Below are 26,968 nucleotides of genomic sequence, written 5' to 3'. Positions count from 1 at the left end.
TCTCCTTTCTTTGTTGTAATTATTTTGTTGGTAATTGTTTTGTAACAAATGACATGTCACTGCATATAATAATTCAGGGCGGGACGTAGCCTGATGCGTGGTCGGTCTAGGATCGATCCCCATCGGTGGGCTTATTGGGATATTTCTTGTTCCAGCTAGTGCATCAAGACTGGCATATCAAAGGTCGTGGTATGTGCTATCCTATCTATGGGATGGTGCATATAAAAGATCCCTTGTTTCTAATGGAAAACTTAAGCGGGTGTCCACTAAGACCATATGTCAGAATTACCAAATGTTTGACATCCAATAGCCGATGATTAATAAATCAGTGTGCTCAAGTGGTGTCGTTAAACACAACACACTTTATAATAATCCATAATCACTTTTATATATATATATATACACGGTCACTATAACTATAAGAAAGAAGAATATATCTAGCACTCCCATTATTTAAGAATTGACTGCAGTTAATTTTTGTTTCTTGCAAATATGAACTCTGGGTAGAGGGTTATACCAAGTGTGCAAATAGTTTTTAACATTTTGGTGTTCATCGGGATATGAACAACACCTGTTGAACAATCAGATTGCCGTAAAGTGTATAGATGCAAAGCAAATTTCGTTATAAGGATAGTATTGGTATTAATCAGAATTTCACAAATCACGTGTATACTCAATCTATAAATAAAAGTACAGTGTACCATAAGCATTTGGCCCCATGTCCTGGGGCGTAGCCATAGAGAAAAAACGCCGAGGAAAACCCAGACCTGTAAAATAAATATCGGTGTCATGGAAAAAATAAAATAAATCTGGAGAAATTCCAGACGAGGCAAGCTCCTCGTCTGCCTCGTGCTGGCTTCGCCATTGATATCAGTATTCAAATCTCCACCTTGCGAAGTTGAATTATTTTTTTATATTGGATACTGTATCAGTGACTGAATCAATCTATATCATACAGCGTGACTCTGGATAAAATAAATGAACGACAAAACCGTTATTCGTGATCAAGACCGTATCTCTGCACAATACAGAGTCAACTGTGGATTTGGCAAAATGGTGGTGAATTCCAGGAAATAATGGATAACAAATGCCTGTCTGAGTTTGAAATAGCAGCCTTCAAAAATAGTATATTAAGAGACCATGCCTCGTCTCTCCTAGAAGTACCTGAGTAGGCCTACCCACATACATGTAAATGAGGGGACTTGAGATAAAGGAGTCTAGTAAGAGCGACCGAATAGATTTTTGGGATCCATTTATTCTGGAACATTCGAAAAGTTTTTTTTACAAAAAAGTGCACAAAATGTTAAATTGAGAAAAACAATATGTTTTATTTTTCAAACAATTGCAATGATAGGCCTACCAATCCCTAGGTTGGTAGGCTTGTTGGGCTATTCCTCCAGCGGGCTTACCGGTAGCCAGAGTTGGCCTACTCTATAGCTATAGCTTCCCAGGCGCATGTGTGGAGCGTGATTTAAAGGGGTCGACCACACACACACACACTCGAGCAATTTTATATATTTCTTTTCTCAATATATTTTTTGGGGGAGCATGACGTACTCGACCTCACCTAAATGGCGCTCGTCACAATCTAATCCCCCCTCCCCTTCCACATACATCCCTTCTCTTGTTTCGTCTCTTATCTGTGTAATCCTTAATAATATGCCTGACACCACATAAATAAAAATGTGTTGTTAAATGAAATATTTCTTCCTTCCTTCTTTTATACCACTGATGTGTTGAGTGCGTCGTTAAATAAAACATTTCTTTCCTTTATAGGCCTACCATGGATATATATGAACCATATTATATTATAACCACACACACACACACACACACACACACACACACACACACACACACACACACACACACACAAGCAATCAACAAGCAAAGACCAAACAAAACTTGATAAATTTGTGACCGGTGTTTGTGTGTTTGTTTTATTGTTGAAAATAATATATGTCTTTTATCATCCTCAAACAAAATATTGTCTGTTCATCAATAGGCGACATGACCAATTGAGTTGAATTTGCCATCCATGGAGTTATTAAACTAAAGCGCATCATAATTAACTCAGTAAATCAAGGGGCGTCTATATATAGTGTCCTAAAAAGTCAATATACGTGAATATTATCAAAGAGTATCTTTTTTCACACTAATTTTTACAGGAGAGCATACCCTCAAACCCTTTAGAAACTTTGCTTTGCGCCCTCGATCTGTCAGCCCCCTCCCAATGTCTACATGCTTTGCCTTGCCTGTTACTGTATGCTGCACTGACTACTAATGCTATCACTACTTCTAGCACTAACAATAATACCATCTCCACTACTTATACTACTAATACCATTCTGGTGTCTTACAACAACTCTGTAACCTTATTTTAATTTGTATTCATGTTTACTTTTGTTGGCCAATTCTGTTATGAAATTTTCAACCATAGACAAAATGAACTTACCAGACCCTCTACCACAGCACCAACTTGAACTAACACATTATATAGGCCCAACACACTATCTAAACATACGTGTACACATCCTATACATATTATACATGTACCGGGTATATAATATTGATTACCATCATTACTGATGTAACCATTTTGTTATGTTGTCCAATGTATGCTATGCCATTTTATATAATCCATATATGAAATAAATGATATGAATTGAATTGTATTACTGAAAGCAAAGGGTTCGATGTGTAATTTATATCTTTCTTGATTTCTTTTTTCACCCAATTACTCACACAAGTTCAATCGTCTGTCTCTATCTGTCTGCCGCTGTCCCCCCCCCCCCCCCCCATATTTCTCTCTATCTGTGTCTGTCTGGCTCTCGCTGTCTGTCTCTCTCACTACTGTGATTTAAATAAAAAGTCACGATGTTTCCGAGAAACTCGTTTAATTTAAATACACGTTGGTGAACTAGTTCGACAGTGTAGGACTTTCCTTTGGCACTGTCGTGTATAGAGAACATTATAAATACTTATAAATAGAGTTAGGGATAGGGTTATGGTTAGTGACAGTGCCAAAGGAAGGTCCTTCCCCTATTAAGGCGGTACTCCCATCACAAAGGAGGGATTCAAACGCCGTGTCAATAAAAATGGCGATGTCCATTAACCACGATTTGTTTCTCAAGATGACGAAATGTTTATAACGATTAGGCTAATCAAAACCACAGCCTAGTAAGTACGTCTACATGAGTCTATATTGCTGCTATATCACCACAAATTGTGGACAGGTCTATAACAAATAGCACAAAATGTAGATTATTTGGTGATTTTTCTTTCTTTGCGCACCCCACCTCGTTTTAGGCGAACCAAAGTAAATCTACTGCCTTGGTAACTTTCTGTTTACAGCTGGGTTGGATTACACCTTTTATTCTTATAGTGGGTTTGATTAGTTTCTTGCAAAAGATATATTAATAAACTAAAACTATTTTCCAATAATAAGATGAGTATCAACAACTATTTAAAAGTAGTTTACACTTAAATAAAATTAATGTAACCCACTTACCCAGGCACTGAGGCGGTGAAATTAAAAGTCTGCAGCTGAAAAATAAAGAATAAAATACGTGTGTATTTGACATTTAATCGTGTTTTACAGTGATGTATTGTTTAGCCTGATATTATGCGAAGCTGCTAATTATCATGATTACAGGTTTCTATTTTCTCCCAAACTCAACTTCGTAATCTAACAAGGTGTTTTATCTTCAGATTTGATTGGCTTAGACTCTTAAGTTATGCCAAAAGGTTTGGCTTTTATGATGTTGAGTTTACAGATGTCATGGTGTGAAAAAATTTAAAATTTAAAACTGCAGTATGGGTAGAAATAAAGGTGGATGTCGTATAATAATTAATATTGCTGGGTCCAGAAAAATAAATATATTAAAATTGATGGCAAAATGTAAAAGGCAGAAACAAAAGATGAAAGGGTGTGAGGTGCAGTATTCCCCTAAAATGGACCAGCAAAGACAGTGGTGAACTTACTGAAATGTTAAGTATTGTAAGATTCAGTAGCATTTCTCCATGTTAGTATTGTTACTACAATGTACATAACCGGCATCATGGTTAGGCCATTGGTCTACAAGCTGGTACATACTGGGTTTGGATCCCAGTCGACGCATGGAATTTTAATCCAGATACTGACCCCAAACCATAAGTGAGTGCTCCGCAAGTCTCAATGGGTAAGTGTAAACCACTTGCACCGACCAGCGATCCATAACTGGTTCAACAAAGGCCATGGTTTGTGCTATCCTGTCTGTGGGAAACACAAATAAAAGATCCCTTTCTGCCTGTCGTAAAAGAGTAGCCTATGTGGTGACAGCGGGTTTTTTCTAAAAAACATTGTCAGAATGACGCATATATGTTTGATGTCCAATAGCCGATGATAAGATAAAAAATCATGGTGCTCTAGTGGCATCATTAAATAAAAACAAACATTAACTGTAAACAATGTACGTTGTAAAGGTTAAAGTTAAAGCAGCGTAAATTGTATTGCTACAGGTTGGTGTTTAAAGTGCTTTAAACAAATTCTTAAATACTAATGCATGCACTTAATGTGTTGCCTGGTGAGTAACAATCAGAATATACAGGGTGCAAAGGAGTGTTTTATATTTACTCGCAAACTGGCTAGGAAATGGAAAAAACCCCACTAGCCAGCTCGTGATTATTACTCGCCAACTGGCTAGGAAATGGAAAAACCCACTAGCCAGCTCGTGATTATTACTCGCCAACTGGCTAGGAAATTAAAAACCCACTAGTCAGCTCGTGATTATTACTCGCCAACTGGCTAGGAAATGAAAAAACCCACTAGCCAGCTCGTGATTATTACTCGCCAACTGGCTAGGAAATGGAAAAACCCACTAGCCAGCTCATGATTATTACTCGCCAACTGGCTAGGAAATTAAAAACCCACTAGTCGGCTCGTGATTATTACTCGCCAACTGGCTAGGAAATTAAAAACCCACTAGTCAGCTCGTGATTATTACTCGCCAACTGGCTAGGAAATGAAAAAACCCACTAGCCAGCTCGTGATTATTACTCGCCAACTGGCTAGGAAATGGAAAAACCCACTAGCCAGCTCGTGATTATTACTCGCCAACTGGCTAGGAAATTAAAAACCCACTAGCCAGCTCGTGATTATTACTCGCCAACTGGCTAGGCTGTTTTAACTTTAACCTTTAGTTCTGTGACAGTATTTTCGTCTGACTCTCAATGGCATTAAATTGTTTTGCAATTGTAGGCTTGAACTGGTGGCTTCATTGTTAAATTCAGAATATAGTCACTGCACCTTATGTGACCGCGACTTTCACTGTGTGTAACTAATGTTTTCACATTTGTTAGATCCAGCAACAAAATGAGAAGTAACCTGCTTAACTGACACCCGCTTTATGACAGTATTCACAACACATTTGATTTGCATTTTTATCGTATCTTAGAAATTCGAAATCTAATAACCATTATTCCCAAAATGAACACTCTGTTTGAACTGTTTTGGGGGGTTGTTTTCACATCTGTTTGACCACCAGGATCATCGTCTGAAACGCATTTACTTAATTACAGGCATAACAGAATCAATATGGAAGTATGCAGCTATGGTCTAAGGTTTCTTTTTTCCAGTCGACATAACTGCTAAAAAATCCATCTCCAAAGCGTCAATTTTTATTAACGGTACTTTTTTCTACTTTAATTTTCAGGTACTGTAAGCCATTTTTTTAAATTGCCGTTACGAGATTTTAACAAGTGTACGGACAGCTACATTTATTGAAACTACAACATATTTTATTTATTTATTTTTGTTGACTGTATGCTATTGTTACCAACAATAAAGTAAAAAAAATAAAAATTCTGAGAGCACTTTTTATTTATTTAACATATTACTGTCATGTAATATTTAGCTTAATGTTAGGAGCAAACAAACTGGCTACAAAGAGATTGGTCTAAGGCTCTGTGTATGTCTTGAGGCTTTCTGGTTGTGGTTCGTTAAGTTGACCGAAGAGCTCCGAGTGTGATATTGGAATACTTCGACCGACTTCGACTATCCGGAACGTTAAAATTTAAATTTACAGTTTCGATTGTCAATACATATGTGTCTGACTGATACAGTAAACTAAAATGTGTCACAATGACAGCTTGATGCTGACAAAATAATATACTCTCTAAAAGGCGAGTGTTTTGCAAATTTAAATTGCCGTAACAGAATTTCACTCCCATATGCGAGTGTTTCACTCGCAGTATTGCGCCCTGGTATGGTATTTATCATCATACATCTGTTAACGTTTTTGCTCTAAAGAAAGGCAAATTTGGCAAAAGAGTTTGAGTCGTCACATGACTGATTCTATACAGGTTATTTCATTCGTTTTACCCTGACCATATAGAGCATCTTTATTAAATTATATTTTGTCTCTTTCTTTTTCCCCAGACAAAATGTTGGAGAAACTGCTCACTGTGAAACTGTCTCGGACTTTCAAAATTCCTGTCTGGTCGGTTGTTCTAGCAACAGGAGGACTGGCATGGATATGGTATTCACTTAGAAAAAACAATGCAGTAAGTAGGATTACATGTGTATATACATTAAAGCTGGGCAGTATACCATGCATACTGGTCGGTATCAGTATCATGTCAATACCGATTTACTGTACCATGCAAATTTTAAAATACTGAAATTTCGGTATTAAAAAATGTTATCCGCCATTTCGTAAAGCACTAACAATATATTTGACGAACACAAAATAGCTGAAAAGAAGAGAGAGATGAGGGCCTTGTGTCTGAAATTTAATGTTATTTAGATGAAATTAGCGGGTGAGACTTCACTCGGGCACACATTTAAAGTCAAGTATATTGAAAATACCGCTTGATATCGTTATCGATATTGTATCAGTACCGAATACCGTACAGATACCGAGGTAAATCACCCCCAAAATACTGATACCTATACCGAACCTAAAATGTCAATATCACCCAGCTCTAATATACACGTGTATATACATGTATATCAATTGTCATTATTTTGACCTGTGTTATCTTCTTGGAACGTGGTAACTTCGGACTGGTAACTTCGGACCCGAGTAATCTCGGCCCCAGGTAATTTCGGACCAGTAATCTCGGCCTCTGTATTAATGAAAGCAACTTATATCTGGGTTATACGCAAATGAAAGTTTGTTGTGAAACAACCTGATATTATTAGTTCAAGACGAGTTTTTTTATTTAATTAAACATTATTATATATTCATTGTACATTTTGTTGTCTGTATTTTGTTTATTAACTTTTAAACATTTATTCTGCTCATACCCCGTCCCCTTCTTAATATGGTTTGATTTGGTAGGTGTTCCTGATTTTAATCAGATGTTATGCCCACATTAAGCATGTTTGAATCCTCGGCATATAAATTATAAGCATTTTAATACCTATCAAACAATCCCAATTTAGCCATTGGTGAAAATGCATTGAGAGGCCATTTAGTGTATGTGAACTGTAATCTAAAAGCCTTGTTTGAATATGTCGGCAATACCTGGATCACGAGCGCTGTTTGGCCACCATCATCTTGGAGCGTCTACGGACTCAGTATCCGTACAAATAATGATGTTGAAGGGTGGCACAACAGACTAAATAAACGTGGTCACCCACATATGCCATTTTATATGCTGATTACCCTGCTTGGTACCCTTCAAGTTTGATCGCTGAGCGAGTCAAAACTGAAACGTCACCAAGAAAAAAAATACCGGGATCTTCAAAGAAAAATCTTTAAGTACTGGGGAGAATATGTGGAAGGCTCACATAGTGCGCTGCAGCTTCTACGTTTATGTTCCAAATTAAATGGACCCGTCCAGTAGAATGAGACATGTGGTCTACAATTCTCTGACAACTGTGAACTTTCAGTTTACTTTTAGAAACTGTATGCCTAGATTACTGATTAATAAAAATAGTGCTTAATCGTTTATATAATATTTGATGTTATCACAAATTGTTTTAGTTTATTGATGTAAGCATATAAATTTAAAAAAACACAACATTTATTTATTCAGGATTTTACTTTTACGTTTGGAATATATATATATATATATATATATATATATATATATATATATATATATATATATATATATATATATATATATATATATATATATACATACATACATGCATACATGCATGCATACATGCATACATGCATACATGCATACATGCATACATACATACACACACACACACACACACACACACACACACACATATATATAATACATATACGTATATATATATATATATATATATATATATAGTTAGTATATATTTTGTATTCACGACGCGTAAAGAATGATGATAATTGTCCATCAGATATATCTAGAGTATGTACTATTTTAATGTTTAATATTAAAATGTTTAGAAAATAAAGATATATATGAAATTGAAACTTCTTGTTTGATTTACTAGAAATAAAATATATGTGCAACTGGGTATATGTCCCATACTTTTGGAGAAATATGTGTATTGAAATGAACGTTTGAACTGCATATGCCATAAAATGAAAAAACATATTTCATTTCAACTATTTTCGTGCTTATATTCAATTAAGGTTCAAGCACACTTGTTATGGCACACACCTCAGTGGTTAATTGTTAGTAGGTATATGTTATTGAGAGTATTAATGAGAAAAAGGAGGGTGTAGTGGCCTTACATGTACCCGTTATGCCCTTAAGAACTCACTCTGGACTGGAGTCGGTACCAGGATGCGAACCCTGTACCTGTCATCCTTGTAAGACCGACGTTTGCTTAGGCACTGTGCCGTCGAGACCAGTAGAAAAATGTCAACGGAATTCCTCTTAACTAAGCCAATGGGGTCCGAGATTACCTGGGGCCGAGATTACTCGGGTCCGAAGTTACCAGGCCGAAGTTACCAAAGTCCGAAGTTACCCCTATAAAAAATTACTGTTTATCTTTTCCCACTGTTTTCTTGAGCTTTTTGGTTTAGCCCCTTCAACATGCAGATAACGATGTTTGATTGACAGTCCTATTTATTTTTTGCTGTATTGCTGCTACAAACATTACTTAACACTTTTATGTCTTAATTCCTCGTGCAGGAAGAAAAAGACACCGATGAACACAAAAGAGCCAGGATAGCTGCTGTCGGTGATAAAACAAATCACGTAGAGACAGCTACAAAAAAGAAGGCAAAGACCAAAAGAAAACTGAAGATCTTTTATGGAACACAGACCGGTAACTCTAAGGTGAAAAAAGAATTTATATACTAGCCCTCCTCTCTGTTTACTTGATATTTTTAAACGTTTAAACCTTTTTATTAAGGGTATGATAAAACGATAACAATGCAGACTTATCTAGAATAATATTATAATTAAATTTTCATTAAACAAGATTATTATTTGCACCTTTGGAATATTGCAGATGAGATTCTGCATGCATTGCATAATTTTTTTTTACTAATTGATTCTTATTGTCTGTTATTTTGCATTTCCAAAATTATTTTACATATTTATAAACTTTTTAAGTGAAAATATATTGAGCATACATTTTAAACTGTACATACTCAACAATGTTTTTCTTAAAAATTAATTCAGTAATCTACAGGTTAGATAATTATTTATATATCAGATATTTTGTGAGGTGTCTAAGAGTCTAATAAATATATTTTTATCATATAATTTTTGTGTAGCATTTTGCAGAGGTCCTATCCGAAGAAGTGGAATCCCTGGGTTTTGAATCTTCCTGTGTTGATCTCAGCACCTATGATCCGGAAGACAGTCTGGCAGAAGAAGTAAGTAACTTTTGTTCCAAGTATAAACCTCACCATGGAAACTGATTTTTTATTTGAACCAAATGCTTTTGCGTATCTCTGTACAAATGTGGTGAAATCGAGCAAAATGTGTGTATGTGTGTGTGTGTATATAGCCCATTTTTTTGTTTACAGAAATTAGCAGTTGTCTACAGACTCTTCAGTTCCTTTGAATCAGACTTGGGACATTGGTTTAGGATTGGTGTAAAAGGCTTGAATTGAAATTATATTATTGAGCATGATCTGTGGATAGTTATATTTAATATTTGTTTCAGACGGTAAGGGTGGTGGAAATGTACAAAAACATACATATCTTAGGGTTTATGCTGAAGCCCATAAAATATGAACAATTTGGCGAATTTGCTAAGAAAATATGTTGCCAAATTAAAGTTTCATTTAGCCAAACAGCAGAAATGGCTGTACCTTTAACAATTTTTGTCTAACAGACAATTTTTAAATGAGCTTTTTGGTGAATTTGTAATGAAATATATTCCCCAAATTTAACTTTAATTTGGCCAGCGATAGATTAAACACTGATATGTTATCCTCAGCTTGAACTCTATATCAATAAAACATTTATGCCAATTGCTGTCTTCTGTTACATGAATTATGATTAGCTAAACATGAAAATTTATGCAGTATTTGGTTTGCAGTATCACTGTTTGTAAATATAAAAAGGAACTGTAATGTTACATTTTAATATAGGGTGCCAACAACTATGTGTGTGTGTTCATCATATCAACGTATGCAGAGGGAATGCCACCAGAAGGAGCTGCTTGGTTCTATAAATGGCTGCAGGAGACTGCGACTGATTTCCGTGTTCAGAAATCATTATTGAACGGAACATATTTCTCTGTTTTTGGGTTGGGGAACTCTCTTTATCCAGATTCGTTTAACACAGTAAGTTGAAACTCTTATGTAACACATTGCTTGACACCCAATGGCAAATGCATTTTTCATGCTACGGTGTTGTTAAATCATTCATTCATTCATTCATTCATTCATTTGAAATAGCATTTTTACATCATAATTAATCTTGTTTATTCAGGCTGATAATGGCTACCAATCTTATAAATAAAATGTTTTCAGGTTTAATTACTGTTTCAAAATCATCAGTTACTACTTTCTGTGATTATCTAGCTCCAAAACTTGGAGTGGGCCATTCCGTGGTATTTGGTCCATGGGTGTGGAAATTTCAAAATGATCTATTAAACTAAGTTTTTATTATAGCTTAAAGTTAACACCCTTAAGCACATACAAATATACTTTTATTGCCAATTTACTTATGTTTTATGGGTTTTTATGACGGTTTTATTTGAAAAAAGAATTTTTGTAAGCCAGGACGCGACATTTGTTTTTTCGTAATATTTCATTACTGTTATGTCAAATTTAAAAATTAGCTATCAGGACATCACATCTAAAATATACTACATATGAAAATACTACTTTGCCTTCTTTCATATCATAATTAGTATATTAAATTATTTTTCAAAATATATAATGTCACGTCCTGGCTGATTTGACATATAAAAGTTAGTTTTATTTAAAAACTATTTTTCAGAAATAAAAATCCTTTTTAATCCTCCTCCTTCTCAATGTTCCAAGTATAAATAAAAGGTATAATGATGACTGGTTGTATTAAATGATTAAAATAACCACCTCAAACTTTGAGCCAGGACGTGACATTAAGCCAGGACGTGACATTCAAGATGGCAGGTTAAATTGAGTAAAGATTAAAAATGTATTAAATTTCTCTATATAAAGAAATCGGCAAAACTGACTAGATAATGCACATGTACCTAAAAGAAATTACTTTTATTTTCAATATTTTACCCTTCACCATTAAGAATCAGAAACAGAAAAAGTGGAAGTTTGGGAGAGCATGTTCGAATATTTAACGTGGATTTATGTAGATTTAAAAAAAATACTATTATCAATTCTATGCTTCTATGTTTTGACCAAACAGTGAATTATTGATAATCTACCAATTTAAGGAATATTGTATTTATACCAAGAGTTCCATTTTGTGAACCCAAACTGGTGTACACATACAATAAATATTGTGTCAAAGAATTGTTAAAATAGAATGTTCTGCTAAAATCTTAAGTTTATTCTTTGGCAGATGCGGGTATCCAAACATGAATTAGAATATATAAACCAACATTCCTCTAGTGAAGGATGTAATTGGTAAAGATACATGTTGATCATAAAACTTCGGTTGGAGGAATTCAAATCAGTTGTGTTGATGAAATTTTTGCTATTGTCAACCATCAACAGTTTATATTAATATACATTGTTCACAGTTTGGCCTATCAGATAATGATAAACAGAAAGAAGAAACTGTCCAAAGACTAATTTCTATACTGACTGGGGTTCATATTTTGAATTCCAATTAAATCAGATGATCATAAAAATACCAGCAAAAGGCAAAATATAATATATTTTAATTCTAAAACATATGGTAAATTGCAAACAAGAATTCTTCAGAATTAAATGTCTTGCCTATACCCCAAAGTTATTCAGTGTCATTGATAGTACATCTGTAGATATCCATCTCAATGCATATTAAAAATGTTTCTAAAATATTTTTTAAAAATCGAACCTCAAAACATTTAATTAATATTTTAAAATAATAAAATTGAAAAACAAATTTTGACGTGCATTAAGGAGAACATTCATAGATAAAACTATAAATGAAGCTTTACTGATGCAGGACATGTAATTTATGAGAAATGAAGCTACATTTGTACAATCAATGTTGAGCTAAAAGCAAAAATTGATGCCGCAGCCAACGAAAAAGTAACACCTAGATACTTTGTCTTTTTAGTTTGTACATGTATTGTACAGGTAGGACAAAAATCACCAGACTTAGCAACATCAGGATAAGCAATCTTGTTGACAAATGATATGGTTATGGGTTATAAAAGTATATTATATGAATATTGTATGAGAATTGTTTTTTGCACAACGACAGTTCAATTAATTAAGATTTTATGCACTTATTTTAATGATAAAAATACTTAAAACCAGTAAATATCATTGGTTTCAAAAACTAACAGTGTTTCATTAGTAGTATTTGATATACATAGCATTTATTAGTATAAGTGAACTGGACAAAAAGTCACGTCCTGGCTCGTCATGTCCCGGCTTGTACTGAAATTTTTAAAAATAAATGTTACATCATAAAGAATATTTTTTTAGTAGATTGCTATATGGCATTTAGGAATAGACTGGATATTGTGTTAAACAGTGTATTTCAATAAGCAAACATTCTACCAGGAGAGCAGAGTTTTGGAATTGACTGCAGTGTTAAAAAAGTCATGTCCATTTTCGTCACGTCCTGGCACATTTTACTTTTCACTTTATAAGTCAATTTTTTTGACAAAAAACTAAATTAGGCCTGACATGCTAATACTACTATATGTAATGAACCTATAAATGATAAAACTGAATTTCTAGTTAAGGAGATCATAAGAGTCGGAATGTCACGTCCTGGCTTAAATCATTACCACGAAATGGCCCGAGTACATATGATATTTAGTTTTGTATTTAACACTATTTATTTCAGGTGGCCAAACAAGTTGATCAGTGGTTTACTGAACTGTCCGCCACCCGAATTAAGGAAGTCGGATGTGGTGATGAAAATGGCAAGAATGGTGGTGAGACGAAGAAATTAAACTGTCACATTTGTTTACTTCATTTCTTTCAGCTCTCATGTTTCTAATATTCACTTTAGTTTGATAAAATTCTTCAATTATTCATTCACTCAAAGTTTCTCTCATGTTTTTAAATTACACTTCAACACATGACTAAGTTTAAGGGCTCATTCCTACTGGACACAGCGCTGTGTGGATGCACAAATTAAAATACACTATTTCCAGTCAGAGCATAAGAGCCGGACCACACGCATCCAATGTAAATGACCCATTGGGCTATTTCTTGTTCCAGCCAGTGCTCCACAGCTGGTGTAACAGAGGCTGTGGTATGTACTCTCCTGTGTTTGAGATGGCAGGGCTTGACAGTAAGGATTGTCCGCCTGTCCGGGAATTTACTGGGTACATGTGAATACCCCATTTCACCTGTCCGACTGGACAGGTGCTTAAAAATCCGATCATATTGCTAATTTTTTGCATTTATTCAGCGTGAACACGATCTTGTTGATTCTGTCCCAATGTCGGAAGTTGATATTTCGGTAACTTCCAATATGCATGCGTTAAAATGCCATAACGCAACAGATCAATCGCGATACTTCTTATGGCAAGCCATGGCTTTATGTAGTGCGCTGTCATTGGTCAGTTGATGTTGTCTGCAGTACGTCGTCTGCTGGACTGGAAAAGGGCCAGGGGCGGCGTATATTTACGTACATATTTTCTCACAAAACAACCCTTCTTAATCAATAAAAAAACATGCAAAAAAACCCATCAATTATCTGCCAAATAATATAATTTTTTATGACTTTCTAACGAAGCACAAACTTGTGTTTTGCATGATAATTAATATAACCACATCATGAAAACATGTTTAGAAATCTATGGTGTGAACTTGTTATGATCTTTGGAATAATATGGAGCTGAAGTTATTGTTGGTACAATATTAATGTTCTGTCTGATGAATTGTATGTAGAGTTATTTCTCTTATTTGACAACCTATATTTTTCTGCTTTTAGGCTTATTTTTAGTATAAAGGCATACAATCGTGTTTATTTACATATTTCATGGTCAGTATTTTGCATGTAGGCCTGTAATTTATATTTGGTCAGTTGCGGCAATCAATGTATGCCATTGTGTGTGTTTAAACTGCTTCAGTGGTACATGCAATTTAATATGCATTAACACATCAGATATAATATATTTGCGCCATCACAACCTACACCGACAACTTTTGACCTCCATTCATCAATGCCGAGATCTCGGAATGCTTGATCGATAGCATGATACACACCATCAGTATGTGCATGTTCTACCGGCTGGCAGCACAGATACTGATTTTGGGCTTGTCCATTGATGACATAGCAAACATAGATGAGATCAACTTCACTGACACTTGTGTCAGTTGCTCCATCAAACATGAGCCCCATCACTGAACAGTGTGATATCTGTTTAATGGTTGTAGCCGTGACATCTTCGTAGAGGTACTTGATGAATCGCCGACAAGCATTTCACTTTGATACTGGTCACCCATCTTAGCACCATTGTTTTCATGGAGTGACAATAACTTTGGGTAGACAGTGAAGGGGAGTTCCTCCTTAACAACGAAGTAAGCTGTATTAAATAGCTTTTCCATTGTGGCAATGTTCTTATACAAGGAAGTGGTATATCTGATGGGACAGGTAGTTTTATTTTTTGCATGTCCTACAGGACAGGTGCCTTAAAAAGTTAATGTAGAACCGTGGATGGTACATATAAAAGATCCTTTGCTGCTAATCGACAGTGGGTTTCCTCTCTCAATATCTGTGTGGTCCGTAACCATATGTCTGACACCATATAACTAAGTAAAATGTTTGGAGTGTGTCGTCAAATTCCCTTTCAGTGTAAATAAGCCCTATGAAATGTGTTTGCTGTAGCTTGACCAACTCCATGTTTTATGCCCATAATATCTTTATTTTCCATTATTTCACAAAACAATTTGTATCATAACGTAACTTACTACTTAAATAATAGATTGGCATGCAGCAAACTTATTTGTTTTTAAAGATGCCCATCAGTTCACAACGGTTTAAGCATTTATGAAACAAATTTTGTAATAGACCCCTTGACACCTATTTTCAAAGGTTTGGATGGTGATTTCACGTTATGGAAAAAGGGCCTAATGAAGAAACTCAAGAGAGTCTTGAGAGGTAAAGATATCCACAGCTGTGAGGGAGGTGCCTGCTCTGGAAAGTGCGGATGTACAAAGAAAGAAGGCGATGGGCCAGACAAACACTGCAGCAGTGACGAGGATGGTCACAGTCACAGTCACAGTCACAGTGATGTATGCAAAAGTTATTCTGTGTATGTCGGGCATAGGATTTATACCCTCAGCACATTTCTTTTCTTTTCTTTTCTTTTCTTTTCTTCCTTTTCTTTCTTTCTTTCTTTCTTTCTTTCATCTTAACCTGACCTCTAATGGGATTTTCCCATATTCTGATAGACTGGTACGAACATCCCAACAGCCATTAAATGGCTAATATTTTCATAAGCCCTGTTACTTCCGTCTTTCTCCTTTTTCATTTTCCCATATAATGTAAATAAAGTTGACAGTAGACAAATGTGTTTTTAAAGATGGTCTCAGGTCTTTTTGGTTTAATTAACAGAAATGAAAATTATCTTGAATTTTTCTTGAATTCAGGACTCGGCACTAAACAATATCTTTTTCTACTCTTGTTCTTTGCTTAGAGTAGCTTCCTACTTTTTAAAATCTTGCAACCTTTTTAGAGGGTCCCCGATTCAAATCCCCTCTATGGAGGTTAATGTTTACGTTACACTGTACAGTTTTGTGTTTTAGTATTAGCAGTGCAGTGGTAGAACTGACTGTTGAAACTACACTTACTGTAGTATTATTTGATTTATATTTAAACTTTGTGTTGTAGCATTGTGAGTCCAGTGATGAAGAAATGACTTCCAAGAAACCAAGCAGTGATGTTGTTGATCTGGAAGACCTTGGGAAAATCATGAAGTTAGCAAAAATGGTAGGCCCTAATTCATCTTCTTTAAAGCAGGGAGATATTGTAATAGTTGTTTTTAAAACTGTTAAAAGCATCTCTTACACATTCTTTGGAGAGAAGACCGAGTGAGATTATTTTGGTATCACATAGTAGGATCTCGATTTAAAAACCTACTGGCCACAGCCAATGAAACAAGCATGATTAAAGTGATTGTCTGTGACGTATAAGTTAAATTAAAAACACACTTTGATTTGTTAAATATGTTTAGAATAAGTAAGATACATGGTGTCTAATGAATGCTCGTATTGTATTCTTTATTTTATCTTAAAGCTTATGCATGCATCATATTTTCACATCATTAAATGTTTTTTTCATAAGTGGAGCCATCACATACAATTTGATTTGAGGTGTTTTTTCTTTAATAACTAAAATGAGAAAACAATAGAATGAACCACTTTTTCAGTGATTTATTTTTGGACAGTTTTTTGTTTGTTTTAAAATAATTAAATAGCCATAAGTTTTACTATAGTCCATCCCACGGGATATGCCTTTTCCCATGCTATGGAATTTGCTACACGTTATTTAATTCTGAGCACAGAAATAGTATTTTTATTCTTATTTCCAAAACTCTTTTACTTTTCTTCTAACGTCAAACCAAACTGAAATTATTTACAAAATTCATTTTTGTAGGATAGTTCATTACAAAAATGAACACTTTGTGCCCATGTTTGACCTGTTTGTTACATACTAAAGGTTTTTCTTTACTATTAGACTAAGGAGACTGAGGTAGAAGATGGTGAAGACAATTCCTCCAGTGAACCACGTGAGATGATAACGCCGTTGTTGAGGCAGTCGCTGGAGAAACAAGGATATCGGCTGATTGGTTCTCACTCGGGTGTCAAACTCTGCAGGTGGACAAAGGTATTGAGCTGGTAGAAGATATGGTAAAATCTGACAGTTTGAAATTGCAGTTTTAAGAAATGTGACATATTTTGTTCCAAAAGTATTCAAATGATTGATTTGTAAATCATTTGTTTTCGTGATTATGTCTAGTTACGGTTTAAGCACAAGACAGTAATATGCATAAATTAGATGGTAAAGATAGCAGCATGTGGTCAGGAAGCGCATATTCTTTTTAACCTTCTGACTACTGCAGGCGAGATATCTCGCCCGACGTCACATCAGTCGACATACTGTACACTGTATACAGTGCATTCCCCAATTCATATTTCCTGCCGTTTTGCACACGACGCTCACTGGAAACCGAAATATAATAAAACAAAAAAGATTTTTTTTTCAAAAATGGTGGCTTTTGTTTTGATTTTTTCAATTGAAAATACCTTGAAATTTTGAGTTTTTGGTTTTCGGCAAGTATTTTCTCTTGACAACAATGGCAGCACGTCGCAGTCATTTTCAGGGATCGATAGCTGATTGTGACAGCTAATTTGATAATAAATTTGATCGTTTTACCAACAACGAAAATGACCAAATATTGCAATATGAATCGTAGTTCGGGTTTAAAAAAAAATTCTGGTCAGAAAACCACTGTTATCGGGAATAATGGACATAAATACTGGACAGCTGGCCACAAATGCCCGTAAATAAACGCAACTTTTTAAATTTTTTGCCTAATTTTAATCACCATTAGCCGATCTAAAAATAATAAAAATTACAAAAAAGACACGAAAATAATACTTACCGATTCATATATGAACTTTATTTCATGTATTTATAAAACATTTAAGTGAATATATGTGAGTAAAAATTATAAACTTGTACCCACTCAACGTGGTTTTCGTTAATTAATCCAGTTGTCTAAAGGTTAAGTCAATACTTGCCAGAAAGTTATTAAATCGCCAGTGAAAAATTGCGACCTGTCCTTTATGACAGCATCCATGGACACACTAGATTTCGTTTGGTTGTTAATACTTCTATCCTCTGAAAAACATTTAAAAAAATATTCTTGAATTCATGGTGGACCCATTATATGTTTTTTGACAAATATGACTTTAAAATATTTTTAATAATTATTATTTTAGTCGATGCTTCGAGGTCGAGGTGGGTGTTACAAACACTCGTTCTATGGAATTGAGAGTCACCGATGCATGGAAACCACTCCGAGTTTAGCATGCGCAAACAAGTGTGTGTTTTGTTGGCGGTAAGATAAACACCAGTCATGTCATTAACTTTTTTATGTCAAATATTTAATTAATATTCTAGATATAAGAATAGACATGTATTACATAGTATTTAAAAGCCAAAATGTTGATGCAAATATCTTGTGATTTAAATCTGTATTTAAATGAATATATTTTTAATACTCACAGCTTTCAATTATGTTTAACAATTTTAGCAAGGAGGAGATAACTCAATACAATGTTATCATCACTGAAATGTTGATGACTTGTGACTGTTGAATGCAGTTTATTTCTGTCAATACAGATTTGATTGGAATGTGATGATGCAAGAACGAAACCTGTGAATTTGCTCCATGTAGATGGTGCACACAGAATGCATGATACTTGCTTATGTTTATCATAATTTATATTAATATTTTTGTGTCCTGTTTGTATACAAATTTGGCTGGAGAATATATCCTGGTTTATGTTTTTGGTATGTAATATGCTTTTAAATGAAATTTCCATTCTTATGTTATAAACATTTGCATACTTGTGTCTCAAAATATGTGGGGCATCCAGTACATTAATATGGTAGTTAAACAATAAATTTATTTATGAAGTGTAATCATATTTTTAATGCAGTTTGTAATTGTTTTATTTTTACCTTCAGACATCACACGAATCCAGTGGGTACTGAGTGGAAATGGAAGATGGATGATCCCGAGTTGATATTTAAAGGAGCACTCAGCAGCCACAAGAACATGATTAAACAGTTCAGAGGTGAGTGCTAGACTGATTAATATCTTAAAGTATACTACAGGTCACAGGTGAGTGCTAGACCGATTAATATCTTATAGTATACTACAGGTCACAGGCGAGTGCTAGACCGATTAATATCTTATAGTATACTACAGGTCACAGCCGAGTGCTAGACCGATTAATATCTTATAGTATACTACAGGTCAGGTGAATGCTAGACCGATTATCTTATAGTATACTACAGGTCACAGGTGAGTGCTAGACGTTTATCACGTTTATTGTACTGGTAAATATAACGGCCATTTAATGTTGAACATGTTGTAAGAGAAGTAGTTTTACAACTTCGGAGTGGACATTATCAAAATAATTAACTCATAAAAATACGATATTATAGGAACTGTTTTTGTCTCGCCTTTATGAAGTAAAAAGGGTGAGATATAAATGTTATTTTTTTACTGTGGTGGTGACATCTGCATCCATTTTTTAATTAAAGTTTTATGTTTAGATAATTTCTCACAAACTATAGGTTTTAGATCAATAAAACTTGGTTTATAGTTGCACCTATGAGTGTTCATCACAGCGCACCAAAAACGTTTTTGATAGGCGAGACGTTTAATTGTGCAGAAATTCTTGTTCTAAATAACTACTGACCAGTCTGCTGCTAACTTGGTGCATTAATAGAAGTATGAAATTTATTTAAGGATTTCATAGATTGAAGTTATCTATTCTGTACATGTATATGAACTGTCTGCGTTTGTGTGCCAGGCGTGGTGCCGGAGAGGTTCTATGTGAGCTGTCTGTGTTTGTTTTGCTAGGTGTGCCAGGCGTGGTGCCAGAGAGGTTCTATGTGAGCTGTCTGTGTTTGTTTTGCTAGGTGTGCCAGGCGTGGTGCCAGAGAGGTTCTATGTGAGCTGTCTGTGTTTGTTTTGCTAGGTGTGGTGTGTGCCAGGCATGGTGCCAGAGAGGTTATATATGAGCTGTATATGTTTGTTTTGCTAGGTGTGCCAGGTGTGGTGCTGGAGAAGTTATATATGAGCTGTCTGTGTTTGTTTTGCTATGTGTGCCAGGCATGGTGCCGGAGAGGTTATATATGAGCTGTATGTGTTTGTTTTGCTATGTGTGCCAGGCATGGTGCCGGAGAGGTTATATATGAGCTGTATGTGTTTGTTTTGCTATGTGTGCCAGGCGTGGTACCGGAGAGGTTATATATGAGCTGTATGTGTTTGTTTTGCTATGTGTGCCAGGCATGGTGCCGGAGAGGTTATATATGAGCTGTATGTGTTTGTTTTGCTATGTGTGCCAGGCGTGGTACCGGAGAGGTTATATATGAGCTGTATGTGTTTGTTTTGCTATGTGTGCCAGGCGTGGTACCGGAGAGGTTATATATGAGGTGTTTGTTTTGCTAGGTGTGCCAGGCGTGGTGCCGGAGAGGTTATATATGAACTGTCAAGGGTCGAATTTTACACTATTCCGCAAATAGTAAATTTCAAAACAGAATAGTAAAACCATCCTTCCAATATTCTGTCATGAAAATAAAGCACAGAATACCGAAAATCGCCTGCGACTATTCCGCTTACGCTTTTTTTTCAGCTACATTTTTCTGCAGAACAAATCCTCGCGCTACTAAGGCCTTTCTCCTGCACTTACGGGTACAAAATAAATGTCTTTTTAATCGAGACTAATGTTTGGAATGAGTTCGTTTGTAATTCCAGCTAGTACGCAGTAATGCATAGACTGGTATATAAACAATTGTTCGTTACGCAATGTACAGGGCGACGTAGCACAGTCAGGAAAACTAGTGGTACATTAATAATTGAAGGGATAGTACATTTTTAGACAGAATAGTGTTTTTTGAAATTCACTATTCCTTTGGGATAGTGGTAAAAAAATTAAATTTCAACCCCTGGCTGTATGTGTTTGTTTTGCTAGGTGTGCCAGGCGTGGTACCGGAGAGGTTATATATGAGCTGTGTGTGTTTGTTTTGCTAGGTGTGCCAGGCGTGGTACCGAAGAGGTTATATATGAGCTGTAAGTGTTTGCTTTGTTAGTTGTGCCAGGCGTGGTACCGGAGAGGTTATATATGAGCTGTCTGTGTTTGTTTTGCTAGGTGTGCAAGGCGTGGTACCGGAGAGGTTATATATGAGCTATATGTGTTTGTTTTGCTAGGTGTGCCAGGCATGGTGCCGGAGAGGTTGTATATGAGCTATATGTGTTTGTTTTGCTAGGTGTGCCAGGCGTGGTGCCAGAGAGGTTGTATATGAGCTGTATGTGTTTGTTTTGCTAGGTGTGCCAGGCGTGGTGCCAGAGAGGTTGTATATGAGCTATATGTGTTTGTTTTGCTAGGTGTGCCAGGCGTGGTGCCGGAGAGGTTTGCGGAAGGCCTTGAGCCGAGGCACTGTGCGTTGTCCTTAGTGGGAGAACCAATCATGTACCCCAAGATCAACTCGTTCGTCGACATGCTGCATGGCAAGGGAATCTCAACCTTCCTCGTTACCAACGCACAATTCCCAGACGCCATAAAGTAGGTCATTTTAGTACTCCTTTTATGTAAGTAAAATGTTAAATTGGAGCCAGTTTCTAAGCAATTTGAAAGAAACTTTGTTGTAAAATAGAGATTTTAATGCAGTCTGAATTTAATTGCATCATGGCATATTTTTATATTACATTTTATAATACATTTTATATTAACTATAGCAGCTCTTTCATTCTGTTTCAAGCAAAAGAAAGTAAGTTGAGTGTTTCTGCCAAAAAGAAATTTTTGGGCATGTTGCTATGGAATTGAATGCAACCACAGTCAAACAGGCGGTATGTGGAGCCTCCCTTAGAAAGAAAATGGGTTAAGAAAATCATACAGTAATGATAAGTAATTAATTTTGTCAAAAGGTTAATTTAAAAAACAATCTGCCAAAAACTTTTGGTATGGCACCATACCCATTTTACCCTCTGGCAGAAACCCTCATTTAAACTATGTCTATTTGATGTCTCATATTTGTGTGTTTTTCTGCTACAACTAGTAACCCATGACTGGTATATGTATATCAAAGGCTATCGTATATGCTGCTAATGGAAAAATGTAGCAGGTTTCCTTGAAGACTATTAATCACGGGCCTAATTCACTAAACTCTCGCACTTTTGCGATCTCGCAGTGCAATGCTAAAAGACTTGCAAAGAGGATGCTTTGTTGTCTAGCAGAGCCTAAGAGAGTTTTGTGAATTAGGCCCCTGAATTACCAAATGTTTGACATCCAATAGCTGATGAATCAGTGTGCTCTAGTCGTGTCGTTTAAAAAAAAAATTCTGGTGCCGTTTTCCAGGACCCTGTCTCCGGTAACACAGCTGTATGTGAGTGTGGACGCGGGCACTCAGGAACACCTGAAGAAGATTGACCGTCCTCTCTTTAAAGATTTCTGGCAGCGATTCCTTGACAGTCTGACCGCGCTCAATGACAAGGGGCAGAGAACTGTGTACAGACTCACTCTGGTGAAGGAATGGAACACAAACGAGATTGAGAGCTATGCAAAACTCGTTTCATTGGGCAACCCAGATTTTATTGAGGTCAAGGTGAGTGGAAGGTTGTGTTTTATTTTTATAATACTTATTCTGATCTATTGTAATCCTTGCCCTTTCTACCTTGCTGGTATTGAAAGTAGATGGGCTAGCTCTGTGTGAGCAGAACATTTTGCAAAATGATCTGTTAAACAGCACAAATTGCAGAAACCCAATTATTGTCTAACAAAATATCATTAATAAGATAAAATTATTTCGCCAAATTAAAATAAAATTTGCCAGTTTTTTTAAAAATTCACAGTTGATGAATTTGGTGAGTGTCAGAATAGCCAATCAGAATATCAGAAATTAACACCATGGTATTGAATCAAGCTTCTAGTCACATGATTGTACATTTGTTTACTTAATGGCATTCCAGTACATTCTTATAATATCAGTCTTTAAAAGAGCTATTTAATCTGACCTGAGGCAATATCCGTAGCAAGTTTTTTCCCCACTCTCTAGACCATGTATCACAGTGACTGCTAAATACCTAATAAAACTAGTGTAAAATTTGCTACGGTGTTGTTAAACAAACACTCTTTTCTTGTAATTCAGTTACATTTTTCCCATCCATTAATTCTTGTCTTACTTCAGGGAGTGACGTACTGTGGCGAGTCAAAAGCATCGACGTTGACAATGAACAACGTTCCCTGGCATGAGGAGGTGGTTGGCTTCGTCCAGCTGTTAGCCGACCAGCTCCCTCAGTATGAAATAGCGTCGGAGCACGAACACTCTAACTGCATATTACTGGCACACACCAAGGTGGGTGAAACATTTACTTTGGATTTAGTTATGTGAAAAAGTTTCAGTCTTGTGTACAAAAGAAGTTTATTTAGGTTATAACAGGGAATGTTATTTCACTTATGAAATAATATTTTTTATGACTGAATAATCTGTAGAGCTGCAGATTTCAATAATGGTAAATCTTTGAAAGTTATAATCTCGTAAATATTTCTATTATTTAACTTAGGAGAATTGTTTTTTTTTACTGTGACTTATTTCATATCCTTTAGATTAATTTATTAATCTAGATTGAATAATAATTTTTTAACTCGGTATGAGTGACAGAAATGAAATGAAAGCAAAGCAAATGTTTTATTTAACGACACACTCAACACATTTTATTTACGGTTATATGGCGTCGGACATATGGTTAAGGACCACATAGGTATTGAGAGAGGAAACCTGCTGTCGCCACTTCATGGGCTACTCTTTTCGATTAGCAGCAAGGGATCTTTTGTATGCACCATCCCACAGACAGGATAGTACATACCACAGCCTTTGTTACACCAGTTGTGGAGCACTGGCTGGAACGAGAAATAGCCCAATGGGTCCACCGGCGGGGTTCGATCCCAGACTGACCGCACATCGTGCGAACGCTTTACCACTGGGCTACGTCCCACCCTTGACAGAAAGGATGCTTTATCTATGAGTTTGTGTGACAGTGTATTACAATACGCGACAGAAGACCGGTTTATCTTATCAAGGCAGTTGACTGTAAGTTAGATATATGGACTGTGGGTGTGGGGTGAGATCTGGCTCGGTCAGTAGAGTGTTTCTCTGAGGTGCTTGGGTCAAAGGATCAAACCCCCTCAATGAACTCATTCCCTGATTGGGGTTTTACCTATTAAACCAGTATGCCATGACTGGTATATCAAATGCCATGGTATGTGATGTTCTGTCTGTGGGCAAGTGCATAAAAGATGGAGTTTCCTCTACGACTACATATCAGAATTATTCAGTGTTTTACATCCAATAGCTGGTGATTAATCAATATGCTCAAGTGCCCTCGTTAAACAAAACAAACTTTAATTATCATTAAAGGGGTATCACAGGTGAAAATGTTTTTAAGCATCACAGTTCTAAAAGTAAGGCAAATATTAATTTTGTTTTCTTCAATTTTATTTTAAAGTATTCAATCTGATTTCCGTTACTTTTTGTCTGTTAAAATTACCAAAGTTTTGAGAATATTTTAGGCTAATTTTGACAGTCTGTTTACCGAATCATTTGTATCAAGAAAATACATTAAAATATTTGTGTGTCTTCTGTTGTGTGGTATACGTGTGTTGTTTTTTCAGTTCAAGATCGCTAACGAGTGGTGGACTTGGATTGATTACGACCGCTTCCACGAGCTGATGCAGGACTTCAGAGGGACTAACAAGAAATTCACAGCTAAAGACTACATGGCCAAGACTCCCCACTGGGCGGTGTATGGAGCCACGGAGCGCGGCTTTGATCCGCAGGAGACAAGATTTCACAGGAAGAAAAAAGACAAAACAGCAGCTTAGACATGATTTGTGTTCAGATGGAAATGCTTACGGGAAATACACCAAGCTCCATGTTTGAAAACCTTTTAGAGCCTACACTCGAGACTCTTTAATAGAGTGTTAGACTTTTAATGTCAGAGCAACACCATACAAATTGCATTATAATGCCATTGAAGACCGAGTATAGACCCTAAAGATTTATAACCTCAGACACAGATGTCTGCTTGTGTCTTTTAAAATATATAAATGACCCTCGTGTTTTTAAAACTGCATAGATCAGCCTTAAAACAGCTATAAAACTATCTGTTCTAGTTCTCCTATGCAGTACTGGGAACGAAAATGCTGTGTAGTTCCCAAAATCCAATATTTTAGGACTACTTGTAAACTGTTCTCTCATTGTTCTTGGATAAAACGTTCATAGTAACCCACTACATTTCAGGACCCTGCTAAGTTTCTAGTAAGGTAATTTTTATCTATAATCATTCATTCTATAATCTATTGGAATTCTAATATCTAGAGATAATTTGGTCAATGAATATAAAATTATCCATCTGACCCCATGCTTACAACATTTTAATGTCTTGCCTCGAGGCTTTAGTGAACTCTCACACATTCATATAGTCATCTGTTTGAACTGTTCTACAGCAAGCATTCTGAGAGTAATCTACTCAGCCTCCGGCCTCAGTGGCGTCGTGGCAGGCCATCGGTCTACAGGCTGGTAGGTACTGGGTTCGGATCCCAGTCGAGGCATGGGGTTTTTAATCCAGATACCGACTCCAAACCCTGAGTGAGTGCTTCGCAAGGCTCAATGGGTAGGTGTAAACCACTTGCACCGACCAGTGATCCATAACTGGTTCAACAAAGGCCATGGTTTGTGCAATCCTGCCTGTGGGAAGCGCAAATAAAAGATCTCTTGCTGCCTGTCATAAAAGAGTAGCATATGTGGCGACAGCGAGTTTACTCTCAACATCTGTGTGGTCCTTAACCATATGTCTGATGCCATATAACCGTAAATAAAATGTGTTGAGTGCGTCGTTAAATAAAACATTTCTTTCTTTCTACTCGGCCTATCGACAGAGTTCAAGGGACATAACTGCAAAAATGGGCACAGAACCCCATGAAAGTCGAACTTGATTTGTAACAGTACGTGATAAACCTATACACAGAATTTCAGCTCAATATTTTGAGGCATGGTGGTGGGGGTAGGGGGAGTAAAAAAGAAAAGTCTTATCTAGAACAGATGGGAGAACAGAAAGACTGAAACAAAACCTATGATTCCCTCAGGTTGGACTGGTAAGGGATTATCTAATGTCTATAAACCATCCATCTATTCAAATGTAATATTAAAAGCCAGCTTGACAGCATCTATAAGGCTGCTAAGATACTTGGTTCAAGACTTAGCAGTGACACTTTTTCATGCACACTGGCTACAAAAATTTATTAAATTGAAAAATGTGTTCTTGTCATTGTATTCTAATATCTATAATACATGCTGCTGTAAATTGGATCTGATCAATATTGGATCAGTTGTGGAAGAAAAAAGAGAAGAGATTATAGTTTAGAAAATTGTTCAAAGTAATATTTTATTGACAATCAGTATTCAAGTATATTAATTCTTGTACAGTTTGTAGCCTATGTTAAAAAAAATGATCTGTGAATTTTAACTTCAGATGAAGTGTCTGGAGTGTATGCCACTGTGTATTAACTTCAAATGAAGTGTCTGGAGTGTATGCCACTATGTATTACCTTCAGATGAAGTGTTTGGAGTGAATGCTACAGTATATTAACTTCAGATGAAGTGTCTGGAGTGTATGCTACAGTATATTACCTTCAGATGAAGTGTC

The 26,968-nt window shown here is 35.9% G+C and overlaps 1 protein-coding gene across 1 annotated transcript; it reads left to right on the top strand.

Annotated features, from left to right (window-relative positions):
* Window positions 1-3,078: 3,078 nt before the first annotated feature.
* LOC121369519 (S-adenosyl-L-methionine-dependent tRNA 4-demethylwyosine synthase TYW1-like) lies at window positions 3,079-25,896 on the top strand. Its single transcript, XM_041494628.1, has 15 exons — window positions 3,079-3,180; window positions 6,419-6,543; window positions 9,079-9,225; window positions 9,669-9,770; window positions 10,494-10,688; window positions 13,357-13,447; window positions 15,559-15,758; window positions 16,357-16,455; window positions 17,203-17,352; window positions 18,471-18,589; window positions 19,222-19,331; window positions 21,653-21,830; window positions 22,623-22,869; window positions 23,452-23,619; window positions 24,936-25,896. The coding sequence occupies exons 2-15, from the start codon at window positions 6,424-6,426 to the stop codon at window positions 25,143-25,145; spliced, it is 2,136 nt and encodes a 711-aa protein (XP_041350562.1). The 5' UTR covers window positions 3,079-3,180; window positions 6,419-6,423; the 3' UTR covers window positions 25,146-25,896.
* Window positions 25,897-26,968: the final 1,072 nt, after the last annotated feature.

The sequence above is a fragment of the Gigantopelta aegis genome, chromosome 3 (assembly GCF_016097555.1).
Source record: "Gigantopelta aegis isolate Gae_Host chromosome 3, Gae_host_genome, whole genome shotgun sequence".
In the NCBI taxonomy this organism is placed as follows: domain Eukaryota; kingdom Metazoa; phylum Mollusca; class Gastropoda; order Neomphalida; family Peltospiridae; genus Gigantopelta; species Gigantopelta aegis.
Note: the sequence above shows the minus strand (reverse complement) of the source record. Positions and strands in the feature narration are given on the sequence as shown.

Bases quoted from the DNA above. Each gene is read 5' to 3' on its own strand.
- LOC121369519 (XM_041494628.1), top strand. From the start codon at position 6,424: ATGTTGGAGAAACTGCTCACTGTGAAACTGTCTCGGACTTTCAAAATT. The intron at 9,771-10,493 runs GTAAGTAACTTT...ATTTTAATATAG, and splicing joins AAGACAGTCTGGCAGAAGAA to GGTGCCAACAACTATGTGTG. The intron at 23,620-24,935 runs GTGGGTGAAACA...TTGTTTTTTCAG, and splicing joins TATTACTGGCACACACCAAG to TTCAAGATCGCTAACGAGTG.